Raw genomic sequence first — 24,090 nt, 5'->3', positions numbered from 1 at the left:
CTGGAGTTGATCCCTGGGCACTGTACACTGCCCACTGCTCCCTTGGGATGGGTTAAATGCAGAGTATGAGTTTCACCATGTTGTGCATTATATGATATGTGACATAAATATAGACAAACTCCTCCATTTCTTTTTGCATAGTTTGAAAACTTTCTCTGCTATTGTGTTGCAGGAAGATGCAGTGGAGATCCGGCCCATCCCTTACTGCCCCAAAGAACACACTGGAGACCGCATCCTGATCAGATGCCAGGCCATCAAGTATGTCATACATTTTCATAATACTGTAGGAGGGAGGGGGAGTTTAAACAGCTGGCTCGTGTTTCTCTTAAAAGTTGGTCAAGGGAAGTAACAGTTAGTTGTATTAAAGGAAAGTTATTCTGACGCCCCCTTGTTTATAAAAATGACCTTTTGTTTAGCGTTTAACATACAGAACATTCTTGCATGTCACATCCAAACACGACTGCGTAATCGTTTCAAAAAGGCTTCGCAGTAGATGTGACGGACGGCGCAGTGTGGGAGAGAGAGTGGAGGATTCCTGCGCAGAGGTTGTTGTTGTTCTGCAGAAAATCACCGTCCCTCCCTCTCTCAGTGGGATTTGTCTCTGTGTCTCTTTCTTTCTATCATTCACTCACACATACACACACATATACACACTCACAGAGTTTCTCTGCCTTTCGCTCTTGATCTCGCTCATTCCTCTTCCAACCCATAAAACTGCCAAATGTTTTAGTTCAACTCATTTTTCAGCTTGCAGCGGTTTGGCAACTTCAGCCCCTGATCCTTTAACCCTCAGTTCAAACATGTCATCACTTACTGGAGTACAACGTGTTGCTTCCCAATACAACAGTAATCTAGAGGAATAGCAAAGAATCAGTAAAAGGAAAAAAAAAACAAAGTATTAATGTTGACTATGTAGTATTCGTCTCTCCTGCTATTATTGATTCACTCATTTCCTTTTCCTCCTGTCTTCATAGGTTTGAGATTGAAATTGAGCCCTTATTTGCCACCATGGCCTTGTATGACCTGAAAGAGAAGAAAAAGGTAAGAAAACGTTGCTTCACAGTAGTATTCACAGTTCCTGATCTTGTCTTTAAAGCATGTTGTAACTTATACCCTGGAGACTTGTGTGACATGTACACCTTGCCGCTTACAGTACAGGGATAGAACAAAATAACAACCTACAATATAATAGCTCTACTGTAAATACCAGTTTGGTGAAGCTCATTATGTGTGTTTGTTGTGGAGACTGGTGTTGGGTCTACTTGTGACCTCAGCTGTATTTAAAACTATAACTCCAACATTCAATTTGGTATACATGGTCCGATATACATGGTCAAAAGCTTTTCTGATTGGTCTGTAAATATCAATAAGAAATACATTACATGTGTGATTCATAGGCAGTATTGGGTGGTGATGCACAACAGAAGTGAAGCGTTCATTTATATATTACTTTAAGTTACTTTAAGCAGTAGATTGCGTAAATATTATTACATTTACTAAGTCCAATAATGCTTTATCACCCCAAATTATGACCCACCAGGTCGCTGGCAACTCATTTGCGCTCGTTAGGAGCCGCATAACGATGTAAATGTTTTAACTTTTGTCAATGTGGACATGCTATACATGGTTGGATTGGTTAGATTCAGTCGTTCAGATCATTTAACGGAAACCATAAAAACTGACAGATAATTCATTCAATTTTCCCGGCATTGTATGCAAAAAATGTGGAAAAAAGTGGTGACTCCCCACCTTTGAAGCGGTCATAAAGTCCTAATTTTGTCAATTCCTCAATAATTTCTACTTAACATGAAAGTGTCCCCACATTTTTCTGTTTAGTTTTCAAGTAGTAGTCGTTGAATCCTGCTTGTCCAGTGCCTTGTATGGTAGCATGGCTGCCTTTGGTGTCTGAGCGTGTGCTGATGGATGCGTGAGAGGCAGATTGGGTGGCTGTGGCTCAGGAGTGAGAGCAGCTCGTCCACTAAATGGAAGGACAGCTCCCTGTCAAAGTGTCCTTGAGCAAATTATTAACCCCAAATTGCTCCTGATGCTCGGTAGACGAGGTTAGCCCTTAAAAAGAAAAAAAGAAAGAAAGAAAAAGAAGCATTTGAAGCATCAGTCACTGTGGGTGAGGGTTTATTTGCGGTAATGCAGTAGGAAGCATCTCAAATCATGATGACATGGGTCAAAACTTCATTAACAGAGAGGAACACTAACACCAGCGGGGAGTCAAGTAGTGATTTTGATAATAATCGTCAAAAATCTAACATTAGGTATCTATCAGCTTCAAAAATGTCATCAATGTGGCGTACTGCACATCTAATTTATCGCAGAGTCCTGGTGTTACTATTTCCACCCTTGTTTCATGTTAAATGATGTGTGTCATGCATCTCCTGTTGATGTGGGGAGGTCTCATAGTTTCTTTTGGCAGTCAGGGCAGCAGTGAGGGATCAGTGTAATCTACAAGGTCTTATGTCCCATCATCCTCACATATTTATGCCCCCGGGGGTCGTCATGTTTTGGGTTCTATAAGTACTAATACTGTGCCGCATTTTCCCAGTCAACCACTTTTGAACCATGGCTGTTTGCGTGTTTTTTTCTGTGGATTTACACAGCTGGATAGTTTTTTGGGGTGAAGGGGCTGGAAGGATTAAGTTTGTACTTAAGTGCTCATGGATCTCTCAGATGAGACGGGGTTTTAGCCGCTGGCCTTGCCCTCTTCTCAGCGCTGCCCAGCTGCTTTCTTTTTTAAATACTTTATCTGTATTGATTTTCCATCACAGAGAAATCACAAAAGCTTCACAAAAGCAAAAACTTAATAAATGAATAATGAAAAAGACTGGATTGCCCTGTCTGTACTAGAGCTTGACCAATGTATCAGTTACCTGTATCACAGACATATCGGTATCAGTGTATTTGTTGCTGATCATTTCTTTTTAAGAGATTATAATACAGGAAAAGATGCTTGGGGTAATTTATAGTTATTAAATTCCAAGTGAATGTCACACTGATGTCACTTTAGACAATAAAGCTTTCTGTTAAACAGTAAAATATCCTGCTTCTGTTACATGTATTTTTGTTTAATAATCAAATTTGAGGGATCACTGAGAAAAATCTCTGTAGATCAACTGATATATGTCGATCATCGGAATGTTTTACTCCTCAGTATTGGTATTCTCAGCGTCCCCAAAAATCGATTATCGGTTGCGCTGTACTGTCCACCAAGCCAAGTTATTCCTGTGGTATATACAGTGGTTCATTCTCTTATCTTGTCGTTGGCTGAATCTCCCATTTCTCTTGTCATCATTCCTCTTGAGCGGGTCTGCCGTGCACCATCTCTTCCTGATGACCTTTTTGTAAGACTTTCAGCAGATATATGTCTTCTCTGAACACAGTATCTACTGTAATGTTGCCAAAGGATACTACTATGCATGACCTTTTGAAATGAAGATTTCCTAAAAACTTTAGTATTTCAGTACAAAGCCAAAGCCTACTGTCAAAGAGTGGACAGTAAGTCAAGGATACTTTCACTTCTGCTTCCTACTGATGTCAATCCACAAGAGCAGAGCAGAAGTGTCACGTTGTCACTGTGTATTTTGCTTAAGCTGACTAATTTTATTACGTGTTGAACCACAGTGTGTCCTTGTGAAGGGTAATACAACTTCTGGTCTATTAGATTGAGCGGAGACAAATCCAGACTGTTAAAGAGCTATGAAATGTGCTTCTGTCTGAGTGAAGGACAAACTGTCAAGCTTGTTTTGTCAGTTAGATTTAATTGTAGTGGAACTGTGAAGCTTTAGTGGTGACCCATTTAACTCTGAACCCCTCACCACATATACTTTCCTTTTTACTTTCTCCAACTCTCCTGTGTATATTTTGTTTCTTTTTCTCTGTCTCCTCCAGAGCGTTATATTTTATTTTCTGCCACATTCCTGCTGCCTGTTTGCCTCGTGCTCTTTCTGTTTTCCTGCATCGCTGTTGCTCCTCATGAGAATTTCATTGCTGCGTCTGTTTGCTTTTTTTTGTTCATGACAGTTTTGTTGTTTCACATCTGTGAAATCTGCACCAGATGTTCATATAATTCCATTTAATACTCTAGTTATTAATCATGCCTCTCTGGCTCATCATCCGAGGTGCAGACACACGATATGACCCAACAAGTGGTCTACTCATGATATTAGATACACGAATATGAACAGAAAAAGGTTGTGTACGACGAGATAGGAATTATGTTTCTCTACAAGTTTACTACAGGCATTTGCTTATCTTCCGTTTGTTGTTATAATACAAGACTAGGCAAGCCTGGTGTTGCTGGACTGTGGCTGCAGCCCATTGGGAGGACACAAACAGTGATGAGAAGAAGTAAACCACAGTGGTGGTTAGCTGTTTTTGGGTTGACAAGACATTTCTTGCTCACTGACAAAGTGGCTTTAGTGAGCAGCATAAATGAAGCTTAGTGTTAGATCATGCAGCACAAGGAAGTCATACGCCCCAGCTGTAGCCTGCTGACAGCCGCCAATCGGATCATTGTTACCAATCAGTCACACTCCAACCACAGCTACTCTTACCACAAGGCGGTACTTTTAAATATGGCTCCCTTCTCATTCACATCCCTTTTACTCAAACGCTGCTCGCTGTCACCACCCCAGCCTCCACCTTTTCTAGTTCAGAGTTCTATCAGGGCCCAAGGTCAAAGAAATTAAATTTGCATTTATTGTCTTGCTTGGAGCTCACTCTTGTGTACCCCCGGGGGTCTTCCGCATTGCGCTCCCTGCTTTGGCTTAGCATGCTACCGTGTCAATTCAGGGAGCATCTTGAGAGTGGAGCCATCAGCGCCAAGCTTAACTGTTTGTTGCAATAAATGTTTAATCCTCTGATGAGAGTGTTCCCCTCTGAAGTGCAGATTCATGGAGCTGTATCGGAGAATGTTTGTGGGAAACTCGCCGAAGTGTCACCAGATTTGTCACATTTGAATAACGTTGTTAAAGAGGTTTTAAGGGTCTGCTGTGTTGGATTTAGTGGCACTGCAGTGAGGAGATTGCAGATTGCAACCAACTGAATCCCCCTCGCCTCACCCTCCCCTTCGGTGGCCACTAAAAACACAAAATGTGAAAGGCCCTCAATACAGCCAGTGTTTGGTGTCCATTCTGGGCTACTGTAGAAACATAGTGGTTTCTATGGAAGAGGACTTGGTTCCTCTGTAGATATAAAAAGCTTGTTCTAAGGTAACGAACACGCAACAATTCTTAGTTTCAGATGATTATTCACGAATGAAATAGTAATTACGAATATGATATTCCATTTCTGCCAATAGATATCCCTTAAACCTACGTACTGGTCCTTTTAAAACATGTCAGATCTTGCAGCACAGTCGCTACAGTAAGTTGACAGCAGCGGGGTGGTCGCATGTGTGCGTCATTAGAAAATGTAAAGCATCTGCTCTTAAACAAAGTGTCTCAGTCAGTCAGATACATAGCTGCTATGATCTGACAAACATGGGCTACAAAAGGGCTACAACATTCCTCGTGTCCCATTGAATCCAAATTTATTAGTTTGTAGGTTGACTCTCACGAGTGAATGTTATGTTAACTCAGTGAACTTTTGCACTTTGACGTGTTTTGAGTGTTTAGCGAAAATTTGAAGCATAATATCCTATTGAAGTCAGCTGGCTTGGATTATTGAGAAGCGGTTTCTGTGATTCCAAGAATCATTTGTCAGCATGAGGTGGACTCCTCCGCTGCAGCCTTAAAAAGAACCTTCGCTCTGTGTGTTTTGTGTTAGTGAAGTGAACAGGGTCGTTTCCGTTGCGTAACCTATGCAGGAGTTTGGCTTTCTGGCTCACCCTAACAATTAACAAAATGACAATCCAAAACAAACCGAAAGTGTTCAGCCTAGAATACTTTTCAGAGTGTGTAACCTGATCACAGCTGCTGTCTTGAGGATTCCGGTTAAAATCAGCCAGGTTTGGCTGCTGAGAAGTCGGCTTTGGTGTGGTCACTGTAATGGCGGTCCTGTGGGATGAGCAGAATGCAGGAGAGAGGTTATTGGCTTTTTCAGTGAATAGGATCACATGACACACAGCAGGCCAAGCCAGACCAGGACATATGGCTGTGTTCCTAGCCTGAGGTCATTGGGAAGGCGAGTAGAGAAACGGTGGACTGAACGGATGATATTGCAGGATCAATCTTTTTGTAATGGAGCCTTTTCTAAACTTTCCTTCTGTCTTTCATTGGAAAATATTATACCTTAACGTGATGTTTGCATTTTATTATGCCCTGAAATTGATTTCCGTAAAAGATTCTATCAACAAAAGTAACTCATGTATGTGCTTTTGGTAAAGAGATGTTTTTATAGCTCTCAGAAGTTAAACTCACCTCTGTCTGTCTCCCTCCAGATATCAGAGAACTTCTACTGTGATCTGAACTCAGAACAATATAAAGGCTTCTTGAAACCTCACACTCCAAGTGTGGATCATTCCACCCTGGCCAGATCTGCCATCTTCCCCATCACCTACCCTTCCCCAGATATCTACCTGGTCATCAAGGTAATAATGAATTCAATAGCTCCTATGTATCATGGGTAACAGTAGCTTTATGTAACTTATTGCACTGCTGTCGTTGTGTCTCTTGCTCGAGCAATGCCTTGTACTGTTTTGCAAACAAGCTGGCTGGATGCTGAGATGCTCTTCCTGCCTGTGTCTTAGATTGAAAAGGTTCTCCAGCAGGGAGAGATCGGTGACTGTGCTGACCCCTACGTCACACTGAGGGAATGTGACTCTTCAAAGGTATGGCAGAGCAATGAGCAGGATACTCAAGTTTCTTTGACATTTTAGTATACTATGCTCTGAAGATGTAGCCATTTTTTAGCATTATTTTTTAAAAATGTATTTTTGCTTTCGTCTTTCAGAACAAGGACAAGCTTGAGAAGCTGCGAGGCCAGTCGGAGACGTTCTGCCACAGGCTGGGTCGTTATCGCATGCCTTTTGCCTGGGCAACCGTTAAAATAATGGATGTGATCTCAACGGCTGCATTAGACCGGGATGTCCCCGACTCTGATAGCTTAAAAGGAGGTGTGTGTGCTTGTCTGCGCTTTTTCAAAAGGATAATACCCACTGATGACTTGCACGCATTGACCTTTTCATGGAATTTGTTTTTCCAGGTAAATCCAGCAGCATGGACCGGAGAGCACAGCTTCCCAGGAGGAATTCTGAGCGTTACAGTACCATTGATGATCAATTTTGCAACATTGCTGCCTTCAAACCTGCTACCATCACTATCAGCACCATCTTCAAACAGGTCTGACTGCCACCCAAACACAACAAGTCAGACTAGTCTGTGAAAAAGTAGGCTGTTTCCTTGAGATATAAGATAAAGTAACAGACAGAGATGCTTGAAGGTGCAGCCTGGCCTTGCCTCACTCTTTGGTCAAACATGCCATTCCATCAGCTCTAATAATGTTTTCTACCATAAAGTCATGACTTTGTATAAATGCTGCAAGAAACTTGAGTATCAAACACTGACTTCACTGTTAATACCATTATTATTATTTATCTTTGAAGCAACAGCAGCAACTTTATTCTAACTATATATTCTGAAGCTTCATTTTGCTTCTTGTCACCGTGGCTTTTTTAAATGAATGAAATTGGGGCAAAAAGAATCACTCAGTTGTTGACTGTGCCTGTCTGTGTTTGTGTATCAGGAGGGAGATCGCTTGAGTGACGAGGACTTGCTCAAGTTCCTGTCAGAGATCAAGAAAACTTCCACTCCACAGAGGAGAATCAAGATAATACCAGGTCATCTCTCATCACATCTAATCACTCATTATGGGATTTATCAACTGAGGGAATCGTTTTTCATTACAGGAATTGCGACTTACTTGCGAAGAGTTGAGAAGATGATAACACTCTCGTGTCTGTGTTAAATATAAAGCTGCAACCGAAAGAAGGTTGGCTTCGCTTAGCACAAAGAAGACTTTCATCTCGAGTGTTAAAACGACTTAAGGCTACACAGGGAGGTTTTGTGCAGGACAGTTTATTAGCTGGGTGTAGTAACTTCCTTGAGTTTTGTTGTCACCATGATGTTGCCAGGCAACAAGAAGGCACTCCAGGAAGTTACTGCACTTACTGCCAAGAAATAGCGCAGTACACAAGTTCCTGTAAAACCACAATGTTCCATTTTTATGCTTTGGTTTTTGTATGAATGAAACAAATGAGATAGTGTTTTATTTAGTGAGCTTTAGAAGTGCTGATAGGCGGATTTTGTAATCTTCAGACGGATGCGGGCTAGCTGTTTCCCCCAGTTTCTGGTATTTAGGCTAAGCTAAGCTAACCGGCTGCTGGCTTTAGCTTTATACTTATAGACATGAGATTGGTATCGATCTTCGCAAACTCGTTCTTATCAGTGTGTGTCTGCAAAGTATTTGAATGACGTCATGCAATCTCATGTTAGATTATAGTTAGTATACTCATATGCAGGTCACTAATTCGTGACTATCAATTATCTTGTGTCTTCCAGGTTCCATAAAACTGGACATGTCTCCAGTCCACGACAGTCCACTGGCATGTTTGTCCACTGAGCTCATCCCTCTGATACCTGTAGCTGAGAAGAACATTCGGCCCGTCAAAGAGGTGCTGGAGTTCCCATCCAGTGAGGTTTACGTCCCTCACAACATTTACAGGTGGGTTTGAAGGTGTAATACATGTCTGAATGATCACATGCTCTGTGTATTTATACATTAATGTTATTTTTTAATCCAAACCCTCTCAGAACAGTGTGTCAACATGTCTTAATGTCTCTTGCGCCTCAAAAAGATGAAATATACACAAGGTTTTAGAAAGCAAATGATTCATAGCTTGAGTTTTAAACGGGTTTGTTTTGCTCTTACAGACAGTTTAGTTCTCTGAAAGGCCAGAGGCAACAACAACAGTCATGCTGTACTCATCACTCAAGAGCTTTGCACATTTTTAGTGCCTATTTTTAGGACTTTTACATCCAGGCTACCTGTGAAAGTGCCTCGTAGTGTCACAACGAGGAGGGAGGCAGCCTGCGTGAGCCGAGCTTTAAATCAACACTAGAAACATTAGTAACTTCATGTGTGAACAAGTCCCCTGCATGGTAATTACATACTGTCATTCACCGAGCATTTGTTCAGTGGAATCTGCGGCATTTAGTTGTATTCCAGGTTTCAAGGCAGATTACAGTGTTGTATTAAAACCACGGTAAATTGCTGGTTGTTTGGACTTTCTGTGACATTACTGTCACCTTACCGCTGCATGACAAAGAAGATGTTGTTCAGACAGTGCCATCTAGTGATGTACATTAGAGCTGCTTCATGTTTTTTTGTGTAATTGTTTTGATGTATTGAATAAACAGGAAATCCCCCTGGCACTCTTTTATCCCTGTGTCTCTGTAGGAACCTGCTCTTTGTCTACCCCCAGAGGCTAAACTTTGTCAACAGGCTCACATCAGCAAGAAACATCACCATCAAAATCCAGTTTATGAGCGGAGAGGACCCAGCTTCCTCTCTACCTGTGAGTGCTGCCGTGTAATCTGTGATCTCACGGCACTGTTACAACAGATACAAGGATTTGTCCTGATAATTCCACCACTATGTATGCATTACATAATTTATAATGTAGTATCAACCAATATATACACTGATGTTAAAGGATAGGCTCCCTTTTTTTCACATCAGTCTAAAAAGGTTTTGCTTGCTGTACTTTTTCCTCCTTATTGTTCTGACAATCAAGAGGTCCCCTCCCATGGTAGGGCTGACACTAACAAAACTTTTCACTATGGATTGATCTGCCAATTATATTCATGAAAAATGTATTGATAATTAAGTCTACAAAATGGTGAAAAATTGTAAAAAAAAATGTTACCCAAAGTGCGGCTTCAGATTCAGAACCCAAATATGCTTAATTTGCCACCATAAATGACAAAGAAAAGCAGCAAATCCGTACGTGTAAGAAGCTGGAACCAGTAAATGTTGAATAAATCGATGAGCAAAATAGTTGGCACTACTTTTCTTTTGAGTGACTGTTCGATTAATCGACTTATCGGTGCAGCTCTATCCCACAGTAATGCACTTTCACTGTAAGTGATCGGGGACAAAATCTGAAGTCCTTGTGTAGTCAAATCAAGGGTATATCTTACAAAGTTACATCCTATTTTAGTAGAAAATTCCTCTTGCGTTTCCCTGGGCAACATTTCTCTGTGAGGCTGCAGTGGAAGGACAGTAAGAAAAGAGGAAGTTCTGTTCTAAAATGCCTGTAAGTTTGGAAAATATCCACTTGATTTGACTTATTTGGACAACTGAAGCCTCAAATTAGCTTTAGATGCACTTCTGAGTATTTTAAGGACGAGTTAGAGAGAGGAACAAGTTCAACAAGAAAAACCTGTTTCACTGTTTTAAGACGTACTTGAAAAATTGTGAACCTGTATTATGTAGATGTTTTGAAAGCCAGTCATTTTAAGGACCTGTTACAGTAATAACAGAGTCACTGGTAAAGATGAACAGCCCCGTCATCCCACGTCTACACAGATGCATCAGGCAAATTTTGAGCTGCTGACAGATGAAAGGTCTCAAGTTAATGTACCTTTTTAATTTGTTGTTTTTTCCCCTTTGTCCATTTTCAGGTCATTTTTGGGAAATCAAGTGGCCCTGAGTTTTTACAGGAAGTCTACACCCCTGTTACCTACCACAACAAGCAAGTACACATTACGACACTTGACTGTTTGTGAGCGTATTTTTGTCATTTAAACAATTTGACTAACTGTGTCTCTCCCTGACTCTCTCTCTCTCTCTCTCGCACTCATCTCTCCTTCTCCATCTTTGTCCTCACCCATTCCTCTTTTCCCATGTTTTTTCCTTTGTTACTCCCTTCTTCCTTAACTCTCTCAGGTCCCCAGACTTCTATGAGGAAGTGAAGATGGCTCTTCCAGCCCGTCTGACGGAGAGACATCACTTGCTGTTCACCTTCTACCACATCAGCTGCCAGCAGAAGCAGAACCAGAGTGGCAGCTGTGAGACTCTCATCGGATACTCTGTGAGTTTTACCTTTTGCTACCTGAGTGCGTTTCTAAATGTAACCCAGATTCCAGAAAAGTGGGGATGCTGTGCAAAACATAATTACATCCTTACAGAGCCACGTGCATGGCTGGAGAGTCACACACATTTTTTTGTTTTTTATCTAGTGGCTGCCCATAGTGAATAATGACCGACTGCAGACCGGTCAGTTCTGTCTGCCAATTGCCCTGGAGCGACTACCTGTCAACTATTCACTGCACACGCCTGAGGTACACACATCCCTTACTATATTATTACATCATTCTGCTTGTCCATGTCATGCTACAGTCGGTAAAGTAGTAAAGAGTAAAAATGTTTCCTTTAAAGACCCGACATGGAAGACAAATGGTTAAATTCCCTGTGTCTTTGTTGTGCAGAAACTTCCTCCTCAGGTCCCTCCTGTCAAGTGGATGGAAGGTCACAAAGGACTATTTAACCTGGAGGTCCAGGCCGTGTCATCTGTACACACACAGGTGAGCAGTGTTTGCACACAGCAACACTATGGCTGTCTTCTTTGCTTCACCGCTCTTTCTCTCTCTGTCTGTCATGCACACAAGTAGACTGAACATTATTGCGCACGCACACACACACACACACACACACACACACACACACACACACACACACACACACACTGAGAACACAACAAGTGTCCACTCTGCTGCCACCCTGGAGCATTACATGCACCCTTTCTTGTTACATTTGTTCCTCTGTCTCTTCTGTTGTTCCTCTGTCGCTTCTATCTCTCTGCTTCCACTGCAAGTACCACACTACAATGTCTGTTTTTCTGTACCAGGACAACCACCTGGAGCGTTTCTTCACCCTCTGCCACGCCCTGGAAGGTGGAGCTACATTCCCGTTAAGGGTCAGGGATGAGAAGATTCCAGAGAACAAGCTGGAGCATGAGCTGAAGCTCAGCATCATCTCCCTGTCCTCTTCCAGTTTAGAGCCTCTGGTCCTCTTCCTCCATCTGGTGTTGGATAAACTCTTTACACTCATCATGCAGCCGATGGTCATCGCCGGCCAGACTGGTGAGGAGTTAGCTTGACTAACTTGACAAATAGTGCTGCAGAGAAACAGCATCTCATACATTTTGGATTTTCTTTTCTTATCAATCAATTGCTCATTTATCAAGCACGTGTCAAATGTCCCCTTGCCCCAGCCTCTCAACTGTGATGCTTTGCTGCTTTCCTCTGTTTTGCAGAATATCTTTGAGTTTTAGACTGTTGGTCGGACCAAACAAGACATTTGAAAATGCCAACTTGGGCTCTGGGAATTTTGTTTTTTTTCAACTGGAAAATAATTGAAAAAAACAATCAACAGATTAATCAATAATGAAAATAGTACTTAGTTGAAGCTAGTTTCACACAGCTGTGGTACAAATGTGCACTTGAAGATTAAAATGAATGACATGGGCACAGAAATTATAATAGGTACAAGCATTGATTGTAGGGCTGCAACTAATAAATATTTTAGTGAGTATGACTCCCACAAAAAACAAGCAGTTAAAAAAACATGAATTGGGACATCTAAAAGGTTGCTTAGTCTGGTCTGTGCTTTGTGATATTTTGTTTATTTCCCCAAAATCTCGAGTAACTTCATCAAACAGTATTGATGTGCTTGAGAATATAAACAATGAAATAACAGATGACGGTCTGGCAGACTGTTGCAGCACCTGTAGGGGGGAATAGGATGCTGGCCGTCCTAGTGTTGAAGGATGCAATAGCTTCTTATTTGTCATGATGATTTTATTTATATTTATACGTATGTTATTGATATTCTAGGTTTAACTTTATTTTGTGCATGTTCATGTGTGTGTCCTACAGCCAATCTGGCCCAGATAGCCTTCGAATCAGTGGTGTCTATAGTCAACAGTCTTCACAACAGTCAGGAGCTGAACAGGGACCAGCAGGGTAGGAACTGCCTGTTGGCGACCTACCTTTACTGGGTGTTTCGTCTGCCAGATCCCCCTCAAGACGTACAGAACACAGGTACAGACATACGGATTTATACATATGAGTTTGCTGACTTATCCTCTGTTTGTCGTTTTTCCTTTGATTATATTTCCTTTAATCTTTTTAAGAAATAAAGTTCGATCTTTAATGTGTGTCCACGGATTTAGGTTCAGGCAGTATACCATCGGCAGAGAGCCGTTACAGCACAATGGGCCGGGCCGCGGCAGCCACAGTCGGCTCCATGCTTTTCAATTCCAGAATCCGCAGCAGCAGCAACCCTGACATCCCCGCTCCACAAATGTCTGCTGAAGACACTGAGGTCAAAAACATCCTCTCTGCAAAGGTACAGAGGGATTCCCCAAACTAAATGTCCCAAAATCTCCCCATAAGAATAGTCATGCCACCTTATAATGCCTTTAGTTGCATAGAATAAAAAAAAAGATTGAGCGTAGTTTTGGGAGCTTTTTCTAGCTCCATACGCAGACACACACACACACACACACACACACACACACACACACACACACACACACACACACACACACACACACACACACACACACACACACACACACACACACACACACACACACACAGTGCAGTATGTAAATTTCCCAGCATGCTTACACATGCACACAAAACAGTCATTTGCTATCCATCCCTACAGTACATTAGGTATTGTAATAGGCCACTCGACATCCCCTCTAATGAACGCATCCATCACGTTTAATGTGACGGAACCTGTTTGTTTCTGTCTCCAGGGCCACAACAACCCAGGCAGTCGCATGTCCACCTATGTGGAAGTAAGCAACCACCAGAGCCCCACAGGAAACACAAGACCCTCCAACAGAAAGGTAAAACCACCATGGTATGTGAGGTACAGTTTGGGACAGCTTGTTGAAGACATTTGCAAACTAATGAGAAATCTTGAAGCTGCTTTAATTCATCTACTTTAAAGCAGAACTATTATCCCTCTGTTATTAAGATTTGGATTAATATCAGTTGTCTTCTCAAGATGGAAATAGAAGTTTAAAGATGTGGATTCATGATGTCACTAACCAACTTTGTGGCCCTGGAAATGTTTTACATGAAATTGAAGTTTTACTTATTAATAAATCATTATGCCCCAGTGCTGTTACAATACGTATATTTTGTCTAATAAAGCAGAGTTAGAGCAGAGGTGCAGAACTTGTATTAAACTTAAAAACAGATGTTTGTCCAGTCCTAATGATTTTAATTGGCAGCTGCATACCTGCCAACATTAGGCTGTAAAATAGAGGATTTTCTGAGGTATCAATAATTTACAGATTTACCCTCAAGCCCCCCTGCCCTGCCATGTAACCCTACGCCACAGAATAAATACATAAATACTTTAAAAGATTTGAATGAAAATAACTGCATACTACTCTTAAATTCATAACTCTCAATAAAATAAATGAATAAATAAAACTGTAAAGATGGAAAAAAAGCAGTCAAAAGTCAACATCTAAAAACATCTACATTGTGAGAGAGAGTGTGAGGAGCCATCAACCCAAAAAGAAGAAGAAGGATGATAATAAAATGATGCAGGACTGCAGTCTGCAGAGTGAAATTACCATTCAGGAGCACAGTGGGAGAAAATGGATAAAAATAGGGAGACTCCCACGAATGAATTAGTGTTTTGGCAGGTATGCACCTGCCTGTCTATTAATTAAATATTTTGTCAGAGGTTGTAGTATAATATGGTGGTACATTTTAATGCTTAAATAATGGCTCATTTAAAATGTGGAGAATCATTAAGATAGAAAATATTGAATTAAACTATGCTATGATCAGCATAGCTTATGGTTAAAACAACATTATGTAGAAATTGGCATTTTGTGCGATTTGGCACCCCCTAGAGTCTCTTAGCTTCATTTTTAAAAATAATGAATCAATAAAGCAACCTCTCAGACGAATGCATCTTCTTTCTGCACACACTCAGGCTGTAAATTTCCTACTGTAATAAGTAGCTTTTAGCCACCAGTTCCCTCCCTCACCACAGGGTGGGAGTGTGACACTTACAACAACGGTATTGTGGTTGTTTGGGTTGTCCTTCCTGTTCAAAGCTCACCCAGCATTTTCAAAATGAATTCAGAGTGACATTCAGTATAATACATACAGAATCTTTATTCCATTACCCACAGAAGGGAGGCTCTTTCTCACTCCACTTTGTGTATTTTGTCTCTTGCAGCAGTTTCACGAGGAGCTGGCTCTGCAGATGGTCGTCAGCACCGGGGTCTGCAGAGAGAACGCATACAAATATGCCTGGTTCTTCTTTGAGCTGCTGGTCTGTGTGCTTTTTTTGACTGACACTTACATAAGAGAAAAAGTAATGATTGCTCGGATGTTCATGATAAATGAGTGAAGTAATAAAAAAGGCTCTCACCAAACAATGCGTGACCTCGTGGCCACATCACCTTAAAAGATAAATGATGGTTTTAATGTGCGGTGTACAAAAGGGCATTCGGAAATCACTGTATTCTGTAATATATCGAGCTGCTTGCTAATTTATCACTCTTCTGGAGTTTTGGAAGTGTTATCATCACTCACATTCACTTATTTATGTTTCTCTCTTCAGTAGCTTCACTACAGGATGCGTGCTTTAATTAATAAAAGGCCTATTGGTGATTTGAATGAAAAATGAGGATAGAAAGTGTTGACTTAGCACCTGTCTGTTTACTTGACAGATTATTGACTTCACTCTTGCTTTCAATTAACATGCCTCTTTTGTTTTTATCTGATTCACGTTTGTTACGTGTGTGTGTGTGTGTGTGTGTATTGATGTGTGTGTGCGCTTTAACAGGTGAAAAGCATGGCTCAGCACGTGTCTCACCTCGACAAGCACGGCGTCCCTCGGAGAAGCCGCTTCTCTGACCGATTTAAAGATGACATCACCACCATTGTCTCCGTGGTTACAGCTGAGATTGGGACCATCCTTGTCAAACAACATAAGGTGAGGAATACAATGGTGAAAATACATTTTGCCTCTTCATTTCTCAGTCAGACTGTAACTTATTCCACCTCAGAGCTCTAGGCTGCATCTGTGTTTCCTCTGTTCTCCTGGGTCGTGTCAGTGTCCTCCAAACAACAGGGAGTTGGTGGTGCTAATTAAATTTGCCTCTGTGGTATCAAAGGCTTGGTTTTCACAACTAGCAGCTTGGCAAGTTCGACTCTGTGCTGCTTAGTGATTGTTGTTTGTTGATTGCTGTTGTTTTTAGGAGGTAGAGCAAGCAGAGAAAGTCAACATCAGCCTGGCCTTCTTCCTCTACGACCTGCTGTCTCTTATGGACCGAGGATTTGTCTTTCAGCTGGTGAAAAACTACTGCAACCAGGTGGAATAACACTAACAAACCATTTAACATGTGTCTTGAATACATGAATTCAGTAATTCCCCTGTGGCACCTATTTCTGAGCTGTCTCCAAGACAATTTATTTAACTTCTGTGTATGTTTTCAGGTACTATCAAGTATTTATTGATTATTTTTGCTATTTTCCCTTCTAGATGTCAGCTAAGAGTGTGTCAATGCCAACATTGATCAGCATGCGTCTGGAGTTCCTGCGAATCCTGTGCAGCCACGAGCACTACCTCAACCTGAGCCTCTTCTTCAGCAGCCCTGCGTCCGCTCCCGCCTCACCATGTCCATCTATCTCCTCACAGGTCTGCCCACATATCAGTCAGAGTTTGTACTTCAGTAATGTAATTCAGGCAGTTGTTTCATCATTGACAATTTGGGGAGTTTAGGGAGTCATTTCATTTTAAAGAGAGCTGTTTAAAAAGGACTTCAAGGAAAAATCTTACCTGATGAATCATTTTGTCCTGTCACTCCTTCATATCATCTTTCCATTCAGAGTTCTGGCTCGTGCAGTTTCCAGGAGCAGCAGAGAATCTTGGGGCTGTTCGAGCTTTCTCAGGAATTTAAGCAGCAGCACTACCTCACCGGTCTGCTGCTTACAGAGCTCAGTGCTGCCCTCGACATGGAGTCAGAAGGGTATGGAAACATAGACGCATTTGAGTTGTTTCTAGATCATCACCCTCCCAATGACCTTAGTGTTGTTTTATTAACAATTACATTAAAAACAACAAGGAGTGAATTACGTGTTTTAGTGTGTTGCATCATCAGATCTGCTCTGTGCTTGACTTCGAGAGAATCCAGCAGGTTCACATTCAATACAAATGCACTTCAAAAATACAACAATTGGCAACAGCAAACCCAATTTCTACATTTCCATTTCCATAAGATAATGAGATATACAAAAATGTAATGCAAAATCTAGCTCAACCATATACAATAACACAGAGGACAAGTAGATAAGAATGCATACAATTCCACAGAGTATCATAAATATATGTATATTTATGTATGAGTACGACGTACATGAATTTCTTTATAAGATACACATCAAAGTGGTAGAAAAAAATATATATCAGAAGAGGGTAATACATTAAACTACATTACAAAAGTCACAATGCATACACTTCCATCGTAATATTTCTCCTTATGACCTTGTTTTTACAAAACTTTATTGTATATCCACTTTCCTTCAAGGTTCCCAGATATAATTGATCACAAATCACAAATTACAGAAAATCACAGACTGATTAACTGATTTTTATACCTCTACTCATATTTAAATCCTGTGTACTTGTAATTTAACTGGTGATTTCACTTAAAAATACAATGTGTGTGTTCACAGGGGAAAGGTCCAGAGAAAGGCCATCAATGCCATCTACAGCCTGCTGTGCTCCCATGATCTTGACCATCGCTGTATCAAACCGGAGGTCAGAGCCAAGGTGGCTGCTCTCTACCTCTCCCTGGTGGGGATCATCATCGACTCAACCAACTATCTGGACTTCACTGGTATTTATACATACAAGCAGTGGGAGACCTAACTTGCATACATTCAATTACATGCACTTAAAAGTCCTTGTGGTCCCGTAAAGTTCATGTCATCTTGTCATTTCTCTGTTAGACACATGCAAGTACACGTAGACTCAAGTGTCAGAAAACGGTGATAAACACCGATCAGTGTTTCCCAAAAGTCTAAGATGGCATCCTCAAGTGTCTTGTTTTGTCCACAACACAAAGACATTCAGTTCTCTGTCATAGAAGAGAAGAGAAACCAGGAAGCATTCACATTTAAGAAGCTAGAATCAAATAATTTTGTCATTTTTCTTAAAAAAAAACATTGCCCGCACCAGTCAATCAGTTTTATAATAGCTGGCGATTAACTTGATAGTTGACAACGAATCGATTAATCGTTGCGGCTGTACCTGTTTGTCTTTGCAGTTTCTGACACCCGCGGTGGGAAAAACAAGACGGGTGGACCCGAGGATGACCTTGAAAATGTCCCACCCATCAATCAGTCTGTTGCCATGGCGATTGCCGGGAACCCTTTCAACACGCTGGGACGCAATGTTCTCGTTTCCATGGCAGCCATGGTAAAATTCAGAAACAATTCCCGAATGTTAAGATGATTATGACTATAGTATGCTTTTCATTGTTTTTAAAAGTTCAGAAGTGCACGTGTGTGTGCGTGCGTGTGTATTCTGCCTCCTAACAGGTGAGCTGCACTGAGGTGGATTGATTAGCTGTCAGAGCCACACACACACTTCATCCATCCTGAAAAAAATCACACGCACACACACACACACAAACACACATGTCTAGAGGAGATGGTTTATAGGCAGGCATTGCCATCATAAGTGAACAGGGCCGTCCTCCTGACAAATACATCAATCAAGTGTAGCTACAGCAACAACACAGGCACTAAAACTGAACGCTGCCATTCTCTTCCTCTTTCTCTGCTTCTGTCCAAGACATGAATCAGTTCCTTGTATGCTCAAACATGAAATACTGTTGTGGAAAAACTGAATTTCACAAAACTGAGCCATCGGCCTGGTATCCATCACAAATCCAAACATGGCTGCCAGAGAGCTTGTTCCTCATTTTCTAAAACTTCCCCTGCAAACAATGTTTGATTCTTCAGAAAAGGTTTTTTTTTACATGAAGCATTTTTTCAAATAAACACACAATGTTTTTGATTACATGCTGCAAAGATTTAACGCTGGTTCTGGTGAGCTTCACTCAGTCCTGCTGCGAAACAGGTTTTAGGTGGGACACCTAGAGCACTAGGAGGTTAATGGCTACATTCATCAAAGCTGCCACACAGTGAAGCAGCAGTAGCCCTCTATAGTAGCGATTCATCATCACACGAATGACGGTAAATTAATCTGCAGTAGATTTAACGCCTATTAAGATGGGGAAGAGAACCATACTTCACTAAAGCCAGAGTGGAAGAGAGTGGAAGTGGCCAGCAATGTTTGTGGTTTAGAGGAGCTTGTGAATGATATACTGTTAGTTTGTTAGATACACTTGTTATATAACTCAGTGGGTAGAGCAGGAGTCCACTGTGTGTGTGTTATGGATGTGTTTCATAGTGCTTCAGCTATAGAACACAAATCATTGTGCTGTGAAACATTTTGGATCAAAGTATTCCCAAGAATATCAGTTAATTAAAGGACACCTACACATATTTTGGTAGCTTCTCTTACATTTTACATCCTGTTTTGTTTGCGTCTCTTTGATTGGTAATGTCTCAGTCTGTGTGCCCATATTGCACATGCATATATGGATGTTTGTGTGTACTGAATGCAGGCGCTTTCTCTTCAGTGAGAGCCACATTTTACCGTTACATCATCTACATATGTCTCTCCTCTCGTCTTCCAGCAAGGTAAATCTGTAGCCACCCTGGCAGCAGACACCAGTCGCCACCTGTTGGTGTGTTTCTTGTGGGTGATGAAGAACGCCGACAAGAATCTGATTCAGCGCTGGACTATAGATATGCCTCCCTCGCAGCTCAACAAGCTGCTGGAGCTGCTCACTATCTGCGTGTCCTGCTTTGAGTACAGGGTCAGTTTGCACATGCATTGTCCATTTAGATTTAGATCAGATTTTATTTCTGGCTGTGTATTTGTATACCTTGTTTGCATGTGTATTTATCTTACAGATTGAGTATTTATTACAAAATAATAAAACTAGTATGTACCTGGTGAATATGTGTCTATATGTTTGCAGGGTAAGCAGAGCACTGACAAAGTGAGCACCCAGGCCTTACAGAAATCTCATCAGGCCAAGCTGCAGCTGGAGGAAGCTCTGCTGAGAGGAATGGGAGCCCGCGGGGAAATGATGAAACGAGTTGGAGGTAGTGTATCTGCTTGCACTTATTATTGCAGATATTCTCCTCTTGGAATTGCTTGTCTGTCATATATTAGATCTGCATTTTCTGCAATATTTTAAAGTTTTCAACATGAACCACCCCAAAACTAGTGAACACACTGATTTTCAAATGTCATCATTTTTTTTTTTTTTTTTTTTATAAATGTGCGGTCAGCAAGTCACTGCAAGAACCAATTTCAGGTCTTCCTGTGATAGTCAGGAATTTTGTACAATTTGTGTCTTGTCTGTGTTAGACAGCAGTTCAAATATGGATGTACGCTGGTGTATATGGAGTAAATGCTTTATTATTGTGAAAATACAGTATTTATCAGTAATTGTTAACAGTTTTAGCTGTTTTCTTGAATCCCTCACAGGAATGGACAGGACCATGGGTCAGAGAGAGCACCTACGATGGAGGAAAGACCTCACTCAGTGGCGACAGACTAACGAAAAGCAGGATAAGTAAGTTCCTTTCAGTTTTCAAAATGTCCCTCCTTGCTTTCTTGCTTTACCAATGTCTCCTTCTCTATCTGCCTTCCTTTATTATGGTCCTTTCTTCTCTAAATATCTGTTTTACTATCACCATCTTCCATCAGGACTAAAGCAGAGTTGGACCAGGAGGCTCTGATCAGTGGAAATTTAGCCACAGAGACTAACCTGATAGTGCTGGACCTGCTAGAAACTATCCTACAGGTACAAGTCATGCAAATCTTTAAACACACTATGTACAGAAGTTGAACACATGACAAACTAGAGTGATACTCAGTAGAGCATATACCTCCACCAAGGCCCATCAGTCCCCTCTACCTGCATCAAACTGTACTCACTCATAGATACCAGTAAACTAAATACGGCTGTTTTTTTTTCATCAAGATCCATACGTTATTCCCTGAGATTTTAACGAAAGTGTGAGAAAAAAAGTCCTGGCTCCATCCCTTTACTTGCTTCTGCACCAAAAGTTAATGGGGTTTACTTTGGGCCGAGACCCATCCTCCATCCAAGTTTTGTGGAAATCAGTTAAGTAGTGTTTGTGTAACCCCACTGACAAACCAACAAGCCAAACATGTCTCTAAGAGCACTGTTGGATGGAAGCTGAGATCTTAGGAATTCATTGCAAATGACTGTGTCACAATAATAGTTGTGCATACAACAATACAGAACTTAAACAATTTGGCGTTTGATATTAGCCTTCATTATACTCTAAGGTTTTCCTAATATTTTGCAGCTGCAAAGAGATTCTATTGTCGACTTTTATCAAGAAGCTGGATTAAAAGATCTGTTAATTTTTTATGCATAATTAAGGTACCAGCAAAGTTCCTAATTAGGTATTTGAAGATGGCTTGAAAGCTCTAAATTGGCCAAACCAGAATAATGTCATGCAGTGTGTCAAGTTGCTTTAAAACAGAGTAAAAAACAGGTCAGTCCTTGCCTGGAACATGTCTACGTAGACTGCATATTAAACCACCTCTGTCGGGATTTCTGAGCAGTTCAAACATTTAGTTTTACATTCAAGTGACTTCCTACCCTGCCTGCAGGTAATCCCATTTATCTCTAATAATTTTCTTTATTTTCATCTGTCTCCTGTCCAGGCGGTGCCTTTGGCTGACTGTAAGGACAGTGTGGTCGGCGGGGTGTTGAAGGTGTTACTCCACTCTCTCACCTGCAACCAGAGTAGCACTTTCCTCTCTCACACCTTCAGCACACTCAGATCGCTTGTTGTCAAGGTACTTTCATTGTGATGTGTGTGTGTGTGTGTGTGTGTGTGTGTGTGCATTTGGTTGTGAAAATTTAGTGGGAGGTATGTGGGTGGGTGTGTATACACGATCACGTCCTGTGTCTAAATTAAATGTTCTTACTGCTTGTGGGGATGGCAAACTGCTGATACAGGCCAGAATTATAAGTCTATATACGTGTGTGTGCGCCTGTGTTTACCACCTTGTGTGCCTGGTTTCATTTATCTCTATGTGTGTGTTTGTGTGTTTGTGTGCAGTTTGGGGACCTGTTGTTTGAGGAGGAGGCAGAGCAGTGTGCGGACCTGTGCCAGAAGGTGCTTCAGTACTGCAGCAGCCCCGTCGATGAAAACAGGAGCCAGGCCTGTGCCACCCTCTACCTCATCATGAGATACAGCTACAGCAATGCCAGCGTAAGCACAAAAACATCGCACACGAAAGATGATCCTGTGCTTATGTTCCAATGGGTTGTACAGATGTGCACATGCTGTAGAAACACCCACATAAAGCAAATGTCAGGCACCTTTCTGTCAGATAAAACCTTATCAAACATCTAAGCTTGAGGAAGAAATTGCATTTATGTCAGATTAGATTTAATTTAAGTGCACATGAGAGGATTGCTCGTGAGGCACATGGAAGCGGGGAGTCTCACACACACATCTTATCCTATCTTCTCCACTTCTTTTCCTCTCCTGCTCGGCTTTAATGTCTTTTCCATGTCTATTTTGAGCGTGCCGCAGAAAGTTTCTGCTGAAGGATGTGTCTCTGAGTAGAGAGCAGAGAGATATGTCACTGTCTGCCTCCCCATGTTCCTACCCCTCTTTAACTAATGACAGCTAGACCTCTCTCTCTCTCTCTCTCTCCCTCTCTGTGCGTGTATGTGTGTGTGTGTGTTTCAGTACATACTGTATGTGTGAATGTGTAACTATATGAGCCTCAAGGGCAGGGAGAGGGAGAACGTGAATGGGGTGGAAAGGAGGAAATCACGACAGAGAAAAAGGAGTGTTTTTGCCAGAGGTGAAGCGGTGATGGAGATAAATAAAAAGATTGAAAAAGAGACAGATCTGAGGGGAGGGAGGTTTAGGACAGAGTGTCTTCTTTCATTTTGTCTACGCTGGTTCGATAACTGCTGTTGCAGTCAATATTTCCTGTGTTTACAGTCTGTACACTTTAATGAAAATCAGACACCAGCCTGTGGAGCACACTGACACACACATACGCTCACACACACACACACACACACACACACATACAGTATCTCCAGTTTAAAGAGAGTATTTCCCATCTGCGTGTCCCTGCATATGTTTGTTTATATGGTGTATACAGAGGGAGCTGTGATCTGAATTAGCGTAGCAGACATATGACTCATTCATACAGAACTTACGCTCTACCTCTTTCTTTGTTTATGTTTTCTTCCCTTCATCCGCCCTCGTATTGCTTTCGGTATGTCACACACACTTTTCCCCTCTCTTCATCATTTACTTTAATTTGAGATTAAAAAAGAAAATACCAGGCTTTATTTCCAGAAATGGAACAATTCCCTAAAAAACAGAAATGTGCAGTTACAGCTTGTCCAGTTATGGAAAGGTTGGACAGAAGGAGAAGGAGAAAGGAGAGAGAGAGAGACGGAAAGGGTTATGTGTTGACTTAAGCTATCATTTAGGCTACTTTTGAGCACACGCACACAGACACACATGCGCGCACACACTGAGTTAGAGGGCAGTGATGGGTGGTTAGGCTCTGGCTCCATGCTCAGTTGAACAGAATGGGGCCGTAGAGATGATCCATGGGTGATTATGTCTCTGCTAATGGGAGATCATTTCCCGCTTAGCTGGTCATGCTGGAGATAGATGGGACTTCACACATACACGAGCACACTCTCTCGCACATACACACAGCCCCGGCTACAGAGGATGGAGGGGTGTTTGTCAGGCCTGTTATTTTGGACAGGTGGGGTGAAGGATGGAGGGACGAGGAAAGGGAGGGGACAAGGGACGAAGATGTAGGGAAACAAAAGCTGCCTACCAGTATTGGTGTTGCCAATTATCCTTTTTCATTTGGATCAGAACATCATCTTTTGTAGCTCTCTTATTCTGTATGCTA

The 24,090-nt window shown here is 41.5% G+C and overlaps 1 protein-coding gene across 1 annotated transcript in view; it reads left to right on the top strand.

Moving 5' to 3' along the window:
- dock8 (dedicator of cytokinesis 8) overlaps positions 1 to 24,090 on the top strand; it is a 62,950-nt gene that overhangs the window by 23,876 nt on the left and 14,984 nt on the right. Inside the window, exons 7-36 of the mRNA XM_073465923.1 lie at positions 173 to 258; positions 975 to 1,041; positions 6,392 to 6,541; positions 6,701 to 6,781; positions 6,904 to 7,066; positions 7,156 to 7,292; positions 7,696 to 7,789; positions 8,511 to 8,673; positions 9,409 to 9,526; positions 10,635 to 10,705; positions 10,900 to 11,044; positions 11,193 to 11,294; positions 11,442 to 11,537; positions 11,861 to 12,095; positions 12,891 to 13,055; positions 13,187 to 13,362; positions 13,781 to 13,873; positions 15,232 to 15,327; positions 15,844 to 15,993; positions 16,259 to 16,372; positions 16,543 to 16,698; positions 16,890 to 17,029; positions 17,736 to 17,899; positions 18,329 to 18,480; positions 19,769 to 19,951; positions 20,117 to 20,243; positions 20,632 to 20,719; positions 20,854 to 20,950; positions 21,847 to 21,981; positions 22,248 to 22,400. Coding sequence (XP_073322024.1) covers positions 173 to 258; positions 975 to 1,041; positions 6,392 to 6,541; positions 6,701 to 6,781; positions 6,904 to 7,066; positions 7,156 to 7,292; positions 7,696 to 7,789; positions 8,511 to 8,673; positions 9,409 to 9,526; positions 10,635 to 10,705; positions 10,900 to 11,044; positions 11,193 to 11,294; positions 11,442 to 11,537; positions 11,861 to 12,095; positions 12,891 to 13,055; positions 13,187 to 13,362; positions 13,781 to 13,873; positions 15,232 to 15,327; positions 15,844 to 15,993; positions 16,259 to 16,372; positions 16,543 to 16,698; positions 16,890 to 17,029; positions 17,736 to 17,899; positions 18,329 to 18,480; positions 19,769 to 19,951; positions 20,117 to 20,243; positions 20,632 to 20,719; positions 20,854 to 20,950; positions 21,847 to 21,981; positions 22,248 to 22,400 — 3,897 coding nt within the window. The remainder of the gene's footprint in view (positions 1 to 172; positions 259 to 974; positions 1,042 to 6,391; positions 6,542 to 6,700; positions 6,782 to 6,903; positions 7,067 to 7,155; positions 7,293 to 7,695; positions 7,790 to 8,510; positions 8,674 to 9,408; positions 9,527 to 10,634; positions 10,706 to 10,899; positions 11,045 to 11,192; positions 11,295 to 11,441; positions 11,538 to 11,860; positions 12,096 to 12,890; positions 13,056 to 13,186; positions 13,363 to 13,780; positions 13,874 to 15,231; positions 15,328 to 15,843; positions 15,994 to 16,258; positions 16,373 to 16,542; positions 16,699 to 16,889; positions 17,030 to 17,735; positions 17,900 to 18,328; positions 18,481 to 19,768; positions 19,952 to 20,116; positions 20,244 to 20,631; positions 20,720 to 20,853; positions 20,951 to 21,846; positions 21,982 to 22,247; positions 22,401 to 24,090) is intronic.

Source organism: Pagrus major, chromosome 5, assembly GCF_040436345.1.
Source record: "Pagrus major chromosome 5, Pma_NU_1.0".
NCBI classification, from domain to species: Eukaryota; Metazoa; Chordata; class Actinopteri; order Spariformes; family Sparidae; genus Pagrus; species Pagrus major.
This window is presented reverse-complemented; position numbering and strand designations above follow the sequence as displayed.